General features: G+C 41.2%; 1 protein-coding gene across 1 annotated transcript; it reads right to left on the bottom strand.

Moving 5' to 3' along the window:
- Nucleotides 1-3,431: 3,431 nt before the first annotated feature.
- Nucleotides 3,432-12,034, bottom strand: fam167ab (family with sequence similarity 167 member Ab). Its single transcript, XM_039781499.1, has 3 exons — nucleotides 11,801-12,034; nucleotides 6,330-6,902; nucleotides 3,432-5,208 (listed from the first exon to the last, which is right to left on the bottom strand). The coding sequence occupies exons 2-3, from the start codon at nucleotides 6,696-6,698 to the stop codon at nucleotides 4,945-4,947; spliced, it is 633 nt and encodes a 210-aa protein (XP_039637433.1). The 5' UTR covers nucleotides 6,699-6,902; nucleotides 11,801-12,034; the 3' UTR covers nucleotides 3,432-4,944.
- Between the last annotated feature and the right edge of the window lie 42 nt (nucleotides 12,035-12,076).

The raw sequence follows: 12,076 nt of genomic DNA, 5'->3' as shown, positions 1-12,076 counted from the left end.
TTGTTTCTCCAACAAAAACAGCTCTTATTTCCAAACCATTAAAAAATGAAGAGTGCCATTGCTGGTGAAGTGTTTTCCAGTAAATCACTGAGAGTGGTCAAAGTTCTAGCTTTGCAAAGTGTCACCAATGAGGAAATAGGAAATTTAAAAAAAATCATCCAGGTCGGCATGCAAAATGGGGAATAACCCATCGATTAAACTTACTGCATTTGTCTATTTATTGTGTTCTTCTCTGGGCCGGGGTGTTAAATGTCCCTTCTTTACACTAAATGTTTGCCGAGATGGGATGTACCGAGATACTCCTACACAAAGGCTCGGCGTGAAGATGCAGTCTGGGCTTCTCGCCAGCCTCACCCTGCGGTGAGGTTTCTGTCAGCCATTCAAGCCTGTGTTTGCAGCCCAGCGGTGGTGAGAACTGCATCTCTGTGGTGTTACATCTGTTACATTCCTGGAACAGGATGGCAGCTACATTCCCCTTGTGAATATGAAATAAAAGCTCTTTGTACACAAAAGGTAAAGATAGCAAATAACTGACCGCATGCTTCTTTAAAATATGTAGAACTCGGAGGATATAGCGTAAGTTCCCTTAAACTGAATGCAGATCATACCGTCAAAGTGTTTTCCATAATTTGTCGTCCAAATCATCCTAAACCAGCTGCCTAATTTTTGCATCAGGACTGTGGCTTTTGATACAGTATCTGGTCTTCATGCTTCAGATTTTATGCCTGTCAAGTCATTTTGTCATGCAGTTGAGATGGTTTAGGCATGTAATGGGCAGAACTGAGATTTAAAAAGTTGTTGCACAGAATTTATTTCATTCATAACAGCTTATTTTTTTTTTTTTTTTAGTTTTTTTGGTAGAACAGAACAAAAGAAATCCAACCAAACCTTGATCACCAGCAGCTAGTTAGAAAAAAGTATGCGATCGCCCCCTCTGGCAGCCTTTCAGTCAAAAGGAGTTGTGGCTTCCAGCAGGGATAAGCTCACATAAAGCTGGAGCTCATGCATGAAAATCTCCGGCTCAGCAAAGTCATTCATGACATGGCACTTCAGGCCCTCCAGATGGAGGGGGACGGGTTACACTGACTGTCACATGCAAAACCTCATGACACCCATGCTCACACATATCCTAAACCCGTGGGAGCCCCGGTCGTCCCCGACTGTTTACACAAGTTTATAGTCAGTCCCTCCAGGATTTCGCGGCCTTTTTTTAGATTGTTTCGGCCCAAAATGCCTGATTTTGCGGGAGCTTTTGCAATAAAAGTTGCGATTTCTTTTGTATTTTTGTTGCAATGAAGTTGAGAGAGACAGAGAAAGTTGCAAAAAAATTTGATATTTTTTTTTTTGTATAGTTCTTTAAAAATAAAAAGGAAACATGTTTCAGGTATTATAAAACTACTCTTGGCTGAGTTTTCCTAGTAACTTTACCAAAAGGGCTCAGGATGCTGCAAATGTTGGTATAATATGAAAATGGCTGGTGGATTTACGACAAAAATAATAACTTGTTGATCTTTACATTGTTAGTTAATTAATATCTTGGCCTGGGCCCCACATTCATACGGTTTGATCAAGTACTTATTGGACTTTAACTTATCATTGCACTTAGTGCTGCGTGCACGGATGACAGCTATTTGGAGAACAAAAGCATTAGGACACAAATGACAGAGAGGCTCATTTGAAGAAAGGAGGTGAGATGCCCAATTCATGTCACATTCCGACGCTTAAAGAAATAATTTATTCTGGTTGGGAGTTTGACGAGAACATCGACACCACTCTCATAGACCTTTTACAAGACAACCATACGTCACCCCAAGTCCATTCAGGTCAGCCGACCAGTCGCTCCTTGTGGTCCCAAGATCAAAGGCTGAAGCACAGGGGAGATCCCGCCTTTACAGTTGTAGCCCCCCAAACTCTGGAACGAGTTGCCTCTGCATGCAAGGCTGGCCCCTACACTGCCTGTTTTTAAATCCCATCTTAAAACACATTTTTATTCTTAGGCTTTCCACACACTATGATAGTTGCCTTTCTATATTGCCATTTTGTCTTTTGAACAGGTCTTTCTGATTTCACTGCTGTAGTTGACTTTACATATGTTTTTTTATTTTTTGTTGTACAGAACTTTGGTTAAAGGTCCCATGACATGGTGCTCTTTGGATGCTTTTATATAGACCTTAGTGGTCCCCTAATACTGTATCTGAAGTCTCTTTCCAAAAATTCAGCCTTGGTGCAGAATTACAGCCACTAGAGCCAGTCCCACAATGAGCTTTCCTTAGTATGTGCCATTTCTGTGTCTGTAGCTATTGAGGAGGAGAGAGAGGGGGGGAGGGGGCTAGGTGGAGGGTGGGGGTGTGGCCTTGACCAACTGCCACTTTGCGCGTTTGAAAGCCATGATGTCTCTCTCTCATGGGTGGGCCAAATTCTCTGGGCAGGCAAAGCAGAGAAAGGGAGGTAACCTTGCTCCTTATGACCTCATAAGGAGAAGATTCCAGATCGGCCCATCTGAGCTTTCATTTTCTCAAAGACAGAGCAGGATACCCAGGGCTCAGTTTACACCTATGACCATTTCTAGCCACTGGGGGACCATAGGCAGGCTGGGGGAACTCAGATTAATGTTAAAAAACCTCATGAAGTGACATTTTTATGCCATGGGACCTTTAACTTTTGTTGTTTTTAAATGTGCTTTCTAAATGTGAAAACAAATATCCCCATAACAATAAAGACTATCTAAATCAATTTGGCTTGGATATATGTCCATTAAAATGAAGCTACAGCCAGCAGCCAGCTAGCTTAGCTTAGCAGAAAGACTGGAAACAGAGGGATACAGCTAGCCTGGCTTTGTCAGAAAGTAACACAGTACACCTACCAGCACCTCCAAAAGCTTAATAATTACAGTACATTTATCTACTTTGTTTAATCTGTAGAAAAACTTTATTTTAAAATGACAATTTGCAGTTTCATGGGAGATTATGTGCAGGACTGTTTCTTCATGCAGTTTGGCACAAAAACAGCAAATTACAGTTTGTATGATTCTTTACACGTCATTTAGCTGACACTTTTATCCAAAGCAACTTACAATTGCTACATATATATATATATATATATATATATTGGAGGTTGCACACCTCTGGAGCAACTAGGGGTTAAGGGTCTTGTTCAGGGACACATTGGTTAATGTACCACAGTGGGAATTGAACCCAGATCTCCCACACCAAAGGCATGTGTCATATCCACTGCACCATCACACTATGTAAGATGTTAAGATGTAAGCTTTAGAGGTGCAGATAGGCAAGCTAGCTGCTTCCATCTGTTTACAGTCTTTGCGCTAAGCTAAGCTAACTGGCTGCTCGCCGTAGCTTCATAGGAGACCATTGGTGAGATTTTGTTGCGATGACAGGAAATTAAAGGCTAAAAAAAAAAGTAATACATCCAACTTCTTCATGGGTTATTTATTTCCAGTACATTTGTGTCATCATACTAGCACTAACAACAGCCCATTTAAGGTATCGGATTCTACCAAACCACTTTTAAGGTATTTTCCAGTCATTATAGGCTCAGTAACACAAGGTGGCATTGTGGCTCACTGTATAGAGGACACTATACAGTCTTTGTCAAACTGAGACAAAGACCAAAAAGCTAATCCTATAATGTTGGAGTAGTCTGAGCTGTGTAGACACCAGTGATAACCTCGTCATTTCAGTGGTTGTTAAAACTCTATTGGTACCACTGTTGTTGCAGACAAATTAGATGTGGTGTGTGAGAGAGCTTTAAAGCGCTGGTTTTGTTCAGATTGTATTCTAGAATATCTGGGCCACAAGGAGGGGCATCTCAAACCCTGACACTCAGGACTATACTTAACTCATATGCTCACATTTCAAATGCAAACCCCCCACAAAGAAAAGTAGTATGGAAGGATATATCCCATCATAACTGCAAATACAACAGAAGGCTCATAACAAGATCCACTTAATCATGTCATTTGGTACACACTAGAAGACTTCAATGTTTATCTGTAAAACTAAACCATGGTTTTCGTTCAGACAAACAATGCCACCTAAAATGGTTAGTTCCTGGCTGGAACTCAATAATTACAGCATAAAAAGGACAAAGCTCCAACCAAGAGCTAAATCCATCTTTACTTATAAGAAGCAAACTTCAGCAAACCATAATGAGATCCCCAACTAGTGCAATATGACAATCATTATAAAGAATAAATCATTTTCATCATAGTCTACAAAAAAAGCAGTCCTTGCTAAATTGATGCAACTACTCGCTTAAATATGCATTGGGTATAGTATACAATTTGTATCAATAGTAAGGCATTTTTTTGCCTTTATCAAAGCACAAGCTTTTAGATTAAGATGCAGGACGTGGAAAAAAACATATTCTTGACTGTCACTGAAAACATCATACAGACAGGTCTGTATACGAATAAATGTAAATATTTAATCTGTGCTTGATTATTTTAGTTTGTAGATAAAACCCAGCAAAACAGTCCCAGCAAACAACCAACATATATGGAAATATATAGGGTAACAGTAAAACTGATAAGGCTTAAAAAGTGGACAGGAATAAGCTTGAGATTTCTATTCTGTAGTTGAAAAACAGTATGTATTCTATTTCAAGTCATAATGGCCTAAAGGTCTAAACTCTTCTGCGGTTTTAGGACAGAGAGGTTTCTGTATATAGCTGCCATGTATAGTTTAGTGGCAAACACACTATATATGTACCTACTACACTTAAATTTGTCTTTCTAAATAATATACATGACCTAAATCTCTCTCTTTGATTATAGGGACTGTAAAACGAGTTTCCATCTGGGTTTATCCTCACAACATTGTGGTCAAAAGGATTTCACCACAATCTAACAAATGGCCAGGAGCAAAGATAGTATTAGACAGGCTTTTGTGTTTTCAGGATTTTCTGCCCGGAGTGGCATCACTGCCACTAGCAGAGCGAGAAGCGGCGAGAGTTAATGTTCATCTTGGTGACGCCGATGAGTCTCAGCGGGGCCGAGAGGCCGAGCCCCGGGGTGACTGGACACTCACACAGCAGGTCCGACAGCTCGTCCCGCTCCTCCAGGCCAAAGGTGGCGTCATTGAGCATCCGGCGATGCAGGTGGCACGTCTGCTCTATCTTTAACTTGTTGATGTCGCTGCGGAGCCGCATCAGCTGCCTCGCCAGCTGCTGGTCCTGCAAGCGCATGTCTGTCTGATGGGAGAGAGACAGAAAACAGTGGTGCTCTAACAACCTGCTGATGAACTGATTCATCACAACTACAATTCTGATGACATAATGTTTTAGCCAAGTGAAAATACCAAAAAAAGGATGCTAATCTGTTGGCTGCTTGTTGGCAGATTTTCTTAGTTTTGGACAGAGCCAAGCTAGGTGTTACCCCATTTCCAGTCTTTATGCTAAGCTAAGCTAATTGTTTCCTGGCTATAGCTTCATATTTACTGTACAGACATGAGAGTCTGTAGAGATCATGTCTTCTCATCTAACCCTCGGCAAGAAAGCAAATAAGCGTACTTGCCAAAATATCCAACTATTATAACACAACTTTTAGTTATATGCTGAACTGTTTGACTTCTTATTATGAATCCAACAACATATTATATGTAGTTCACAACAATCTAGATTCACTGGAGGTCCATGCATCCAGTCCTTATTGTGTAACAAAATCTAAAAAGAAAACTCACAGTAAGACATCCACAAACAAGTTTCTTATCATAAGCTCTCTCAATTTATCGCTCTCGCGGCCACTGTTTATGTGCAAACGTCCGTGCAAAGATCGTAATCACCTCTCTTGTCCACTGTCTTTGTGCAAAACGTTTGTGGCCTCATGCTTTATGAGTGTGCTTCTGCCTCCGACCGTGCCTCTTTGCGTGCTCAATCCAAGTTTATGAACCGTGGGTGAATGTGCAGCGTAATTGAGCGGAGTGAAAATGATTACACTTGCAGAAACTGTGTGTAACAAATGGCTAATGGTATTGCCTGAGCCCCAATCAATCTCACTCAATAATGTGAATGGGAATCTTCTTGCCACTAATTGGACATTGTGCCCTTTGTTAAATTCTAATTAGCTAAGTAGCAGGAAGTTATTATCTATTCTGGCCTTTAACTGCAAAATTATAAGGCTCTTCAAATTTAAAAACTTTAGGCCTAAATGAACCGGTATTTAAATCTCAAGTATTAAGCCAGGTGCCTAAACAGGATCTTTGAAAAAGGGTCATCCACTGGCTGCAAATACTAAACCAAATTAAATATTGTACAAACTGCTCCATATTTCAAAGATAGATGATACATTGTAAAGAATTTAAGCAATGTCTCACCAGTTCTCTCCTCAGCCAACAGAGAGCTTCATCTATGTTCCCGAATCCCTTCAGTACACCTGATGGCAACTTGCACTGAATCACATCAGACTTCACTACAGTCTCTTTGGGGGGGACAATTTCCCCCTCAGGTTCCAATTGGATTGGGCCTTTTTCAATTCTGGACTCTCTGAAGCTTTCCACCTCGAGTCGGGCTTTCCACTCCAGATAAGAAGGTCTCCTAGTCTCCAGTCTTAGTTTCTCCGTCAAGGCCTTCAAGTTCATGAGATGGTCATCAGTAGGCAGATCCACGTCCTCCCCACATTCTGCTTCCTCCAGGACACTAGTCTTGTCCACAATAATCTGAGGAGCTGAGGGAGTTTCCATCATTAATCTGCTAAATACAAAACGCTCCTTAAAAAAAAAAAAGTGTCAAAATAAAAATAGATAAAAGATATCTGCTCTTCATTGGTGGCCTCTTTCGTTTTTACAAATGACCATAGTTGTAGGTTTTTGTCCTTCCTGCATTTACTGTCTTTCTTTAAAGTTCCTTGATAGCTCCATTTGTGTTTCGGAGGCAGAGTATGTTTAGATCTGCAGGGGAGAGAAGAAGCAGGTTATGCAACATTTGCTGACTATTACCACTGGCAACCACATCCAAATGACAAGAGACAAAACTAACGCGACATCTGATCTGACAAGCAAGACACCTCAACTGTAGCACGACAGGCTCAGTTATATGCCAGAATAGATTATATCTCAGAAAGATTGAATGATGAGCATAATGAAAGTTTGTGCAATTTCTTATTTGATTATTATCAAATAATGTCAGATCAGCTCACTGAGGGAACACACCGCCAGGTCTTTCCTTTAAAAGGAACAAACTGTTTCCATAGCAACGACACAGGCACTGTAAATTAATCAGCAATTTCCCCTCTCCTCTTCTCAGGGCTTATCAACCAAACTGTGACAGACGACATGGCAGGGTGGCACAATGGTGGATAATCTTGCTCTTTTCCAGCAACACTGAAGTAATACGCGTTAAAGAAATAACAGATTGTGAACATTATGGGCATATGCAAGTACTACTTAAACAAGGGTAGGTCAAGGAAACTATAAAAGTGTCACCAGCTAGTGTTTTCTTCATATGTTTATTGTATATAGTGTGGTGGTTTGCTTTTGGTTGTTGTTTTCTTTGCTTGCCTGGCACGGACACTGATGACACCTCCAAACGCACCTGAGGCGCATCTCCTAATCAGGTGAGATAGGAGCTACATACGTATGTGTTCTGGGGCTGAGGACGTGAGGATTCTGATGTGGAAGAGAGCGGAGGTGGTGCGGAGCTAGCGGGCGCACCCTTTTGGTGTGCAGGACGACGTGCAGTGGGTCTTGCTTGGACGGCGGAGCTGGACCGAGGCCAGGACCTGAAGGGGTGCTGGTCGAGACCTGCGGAGACGCCCTTTGGGGGCGCAGTACGACGCGCAGTGAGACGTGCGATAAACGACGAGCTGGACCCAGGATAAAGTGGCAGGCCACTGTCCCCCTTCCCCGCCTGACGGGGTAAAGACTGTAGCCCCTCTAAAAAGAACACAGTTTTTAAAACTACTTGTAAAAATAACTCGTATAAAGACAATGTTTCACTAAACCCAAAGTCTGTGCGAGTGTGTAATAAGCCTGGGGATTTAAAGGACCTAAAATGTCTACTTTGTGACAAAAGTTTATTATAATATATAACTAATTTTATAATATATAACTAATTAAAATAGATCTGATGGAATGTCATTAGTGTTGCAGGTATTTGTTCATAAACCAAAGTATTGAAAAAATTTTGACCGGATTTTGTCAAATGTAAAGTTACAGTGTCATCCTGAGGAGGGCATGAATGTATGTACCAAATTTCACATTATTAATCCAAAAGATATTTACTTGTCAACCTCATTATGGTGCTAACCTTTTTATCTATCTATAAATTGCAGGAACGTCTGTCTGTGTGTGTGTGGGTGTTAAGCGCATGTCTCTCGAACCGTTAGTCTGATGGATTTCAAACTTGACAGGTGTCTTGCTACGGGCACGAGTAAGTGCAGTGCCAAGTTTGATGTTGTTTGGATAAGAAACGCAAAAGATATCGTTAAATATATAGGTAAAAGAAAAAGAAGCACACATTGGCTTTTGCCGCTCTCACACTGCATGCAAACACTGACTGAGCACCTGTTTGTGTTGTGACTCACTCTACACCGTCTCTCTCTCTCTATATAGACACACACACTGTGCACTGCCATGAGTCCATGATTACTCAATTACTTAATCTTCAGGTAAATCAGTAAGTTAGTAGTAAGCCTTGGGCTTGGACTCTTCATACGACACAAGACAACACCATCTCTCTCTCTTTCTCTCGCTGCACACACACACAGGTTCTGGTGGTTGATGAACGTTTATTTATTTATATTATTACATTTATATAGCGCTTTATCATAGACACTCAAAGCGCTTTTGGGGGGAGGGGAGATGGGGACTGCTCTCTAACACCACTAACACCGCTACACATTAGTGGAGCACCCACCTGGGTGATGCACGGCAGCGCCCATGCAACGACGCCAGACGCCAAAACGCTCACTACACATCAGCTAGTTAGGGAGGGGTAACATATTTTTAGTGGTGGGGGAAACCGGAGAACCCGGAGAAAACCCACGCAGACACGTGGAGAACATGCAAACTCCACACAGAAAGGCCTGGATTGTGTGCCTCTTGCTGTGAGGCCACAGCACTAACCACTGGGCACCGTGCTATGTGATATGTGCTGTTTAGCGCTCATACGACACGAGACAACACAGTCTCTCTCTCTCTCTCTCTCTCTCTCCCCCTCTCTCTGCACGCGTGCACGCACACACACCGGTTCTGGTGGTTGATGATCGCAGATATGTGCTGTTTAGCGGAGGGCCGGTGGGTAGCACACTTCCATGAGTCCATGATGCTAATGTCTCATTACTCCACATTTTCATTGATATTTTGTGATGATTACATTCTGAATCTGCAACGTTCTGTGTCAGGTAAACCAGTAAGTTAGTAGTATTGCATTTGAAGTGGTTTGGGGTCCTTCTGTAAGTAATTTTGGGGTAGGCTACAATTTGGTTTTGATGAATTCTACAAGCTGCAATACCACAGGCCAAGTAATTGCCCGTTCCGAACAGGCACATTTTCAACGGGCACTGCACTAGTAAAGGAAAATCCAGGAGGTTACTAAAGTTAGTAGGGTTCTTCCTCTGGTGACCATGAATGTCTGTATGACGTTTCACGGCAATCCATTCAATAGTTGTTGTAATTTTAGTCTGGACCAAAGTGGTGGACGGACCTACAGAATAACCTTGCCATCCACAAAGCCATGCATAACATTTAAAAAAAAACTGTATTTCCATATACATCCATAGACAAATGGATATACATTACATCATATGGCATCCAAATCTCAGTATTTCATTTTTTTTTATTTGAACGGTTTAGAAACACTGGGGCTAGTCTGGAGGATCCCAGGAAATAACTTAGGGAAAAAGTCACAAACTAAATATTTAAAGCATCCTTTAGAATAATATAACAAAACTTACAGTGGCAGCAAAAGCGGACTTTCTGCCCAATGTCCCCTTACAAAGTCTTCAAGCACTAAATAAGGGGTTAGTGCTCAGTTATTCCATAATGGGCACAGCAGACCAGACCAGCAGTGATGTAATTCCCCTTTCTCTAATGATGGGCTTGGCTATTCTGCAAGGTAAACTAGACCCGACTGTGCAGAGTAGCTGACTTACTGTATGAATGCCCGGGAATGGATCTTCTTATTTTTCCAAAGGAATCCGTGTCTCTCTGGAGACCCCATTGTTACAGGAGACCAATAAAAGGAGGAGGAAAATCCATGCCACATGCATTTTTAAAGAGTTTGTAAAGACCCTGTATAAGGAATTGATTTTAAATTGTGAATAGGAACTGCTGAGCAAAGAGGTTGAAAGATGGAGAGAGAGCTGCGATCACAATTAAAGTTCAGAATCCGAACAGCAAAACCCCCAAACCAGGTTCTTGTTGGCTGCTTGATCATTTAACAGGCACTTTTGGTGAACACAGCCACTCTTGCATAGACCAGCAGGAAATATTTATCGGAAGCCAAAATGTACATACCTGAATATCAAATGCAGTCTGGGGCAAATACAAACACTCACAAATTAGTGGGAAAGAGTACCATTTATCGTCATTATCCAAATATCTCAACTGGCATCCAAATCACCCAGCATGACCCATATATTCCTCTGGTTTTGAGGCAGCAGAGTTTGACTGCTTGGCAACATCCAGTTGCAGCGTTACATAAAATAAAATGTATGTTGTGGTGTGTTATGAGATGCCAAAACCGGGTCTGGCTAAAGAACTTAAGCAGTCTGGCACACGCAGGCAACATGACTGCAGAGTGACTAATCAGGCTTTAAACACAACACACCTCAGTTATTTACAATTAAAAAGACGTTACATTTAAAACTGGAGATTTAATTATGTGCTGATCTATCCAGTACAGCAGCATACATGAGAATATGAGCATTTTCCATATCATCAGCAGGATCACAAGGGGACTCAAAGAGATGAGTAGCCTAACACAAAAGCTATTCATAAAGGCAAACACCCAAATTACTGTGGTATATTGGATTCTTCGTTATGGCAACAGAAACTTAATAAAACAGTCTGTGGTTCAACATTAATAGCCTAAACCAACCACAAATAAAGAGGGAAAACCAAGACTGGATATCAGTAGCCTATCAACAGGTTTTATTTTCTGGTTACATGTTCAGAGGGAGGGATGAATGTAAATAAAAAGCACATATGGAGAGATTTAAGATAAATTATTTAAAAAATAATCTTACGATAGCCTACTTTGTTACAGTATGTTTTCGTGACCATCAAACATGATTCCTTCTGACTTTCATCAAATCCCACACACACACAGTAAACTATCAAGTCAACATATTAATAGTAAGAATTTAACATTTTTTCTCCTAATCAACACAAAACATTCTAACGTTAAGCTATGTAACTTATAACCGCAATACTAGCTTAATTAATGCCTTATTCCCATCTGTAGGATATTTCTATTGACCTTATATTATAGTCTTAGCCTAACCCATAAATATCGGAATATTGTGGTCAAGTTTACTAATTTCATACTTTTTCTCAGCATAAAGACAAAATGTAGTTATCATTGGTTTCTTCAGGATATAACGTTAGCCTAGCATAATTTCTGTAAACAAACGACATAGCCTAATGTTAAATTTAACAGATAAACAAAGTGCTACTAGCAACGTCCACATTAATTTTTTTTACCCACGATTAGGAGTTCATTTTAACCTCCTCTTGCTTTTCTGACAACGTGCTCCCTTAATTTTACTGTCTATGCGTGCTCCGGAGTGAGACACCACCGGAATCATCTGAAATTGAAACTGCGTGTGGCTCGGTGGCTCGTTTACCTTGTAAGAATCCCCCTGCAGCAGTCCAACTTTGTAGTTCAAGCAGCGACATAAACGAAGACCATCTCGAGCCCGCTCTCTCTTTCATATCATCCCTAACTGCTACACGGTCCACTTGTTTTTTTAACAGAGAGCTACCGGAGGAGGGGCGGGAACATGGTTGCGTCAGGTTCAGGTTGCTTGGAGACGTCCCAGGAATCCCTATCAGACTTCCCGCCGCATGAATATTACTGCAAGTGCGCCACAGTCTGATAACTAGAAAACTACTACTATCAT

This window comes from Perca fluviatilis, chromosome 18 (assembly GCF_010015445.1).
Source record: "Perca fluviatilis chromosome 18, GENO_Pfluv_1.0, whole genome shotgun sequence".
Classification (NCBI taxonomy): domain Eukaryota; kingdom Metazoa; phylum Chordata; class Actinopteri; order Perciformes; family Percidae; genus Perca; species Perca fluviatilis.
The sequence above is the reverse complement of the archived record's forward strand: the minus strand, read 5'-3'. Positions and strand labels throughout refer to the sequence as shown.

Coding starts and splice junctions, on each gene's coding strand:
- fam167ab (XM_039781499.1), bottom strand. CDS start 6,698: ATGATGGAAACTCCCTCAGCTCCTCAGATTATTGTGGACAAGACTAGT. Junction 5,209..6,329: donor GTTGGCTGAGGAGAGAACTG/GTGAGACATTGC, acceptor CTCTCCCATCAG/ACAGACATGCGCTTGCAGGA.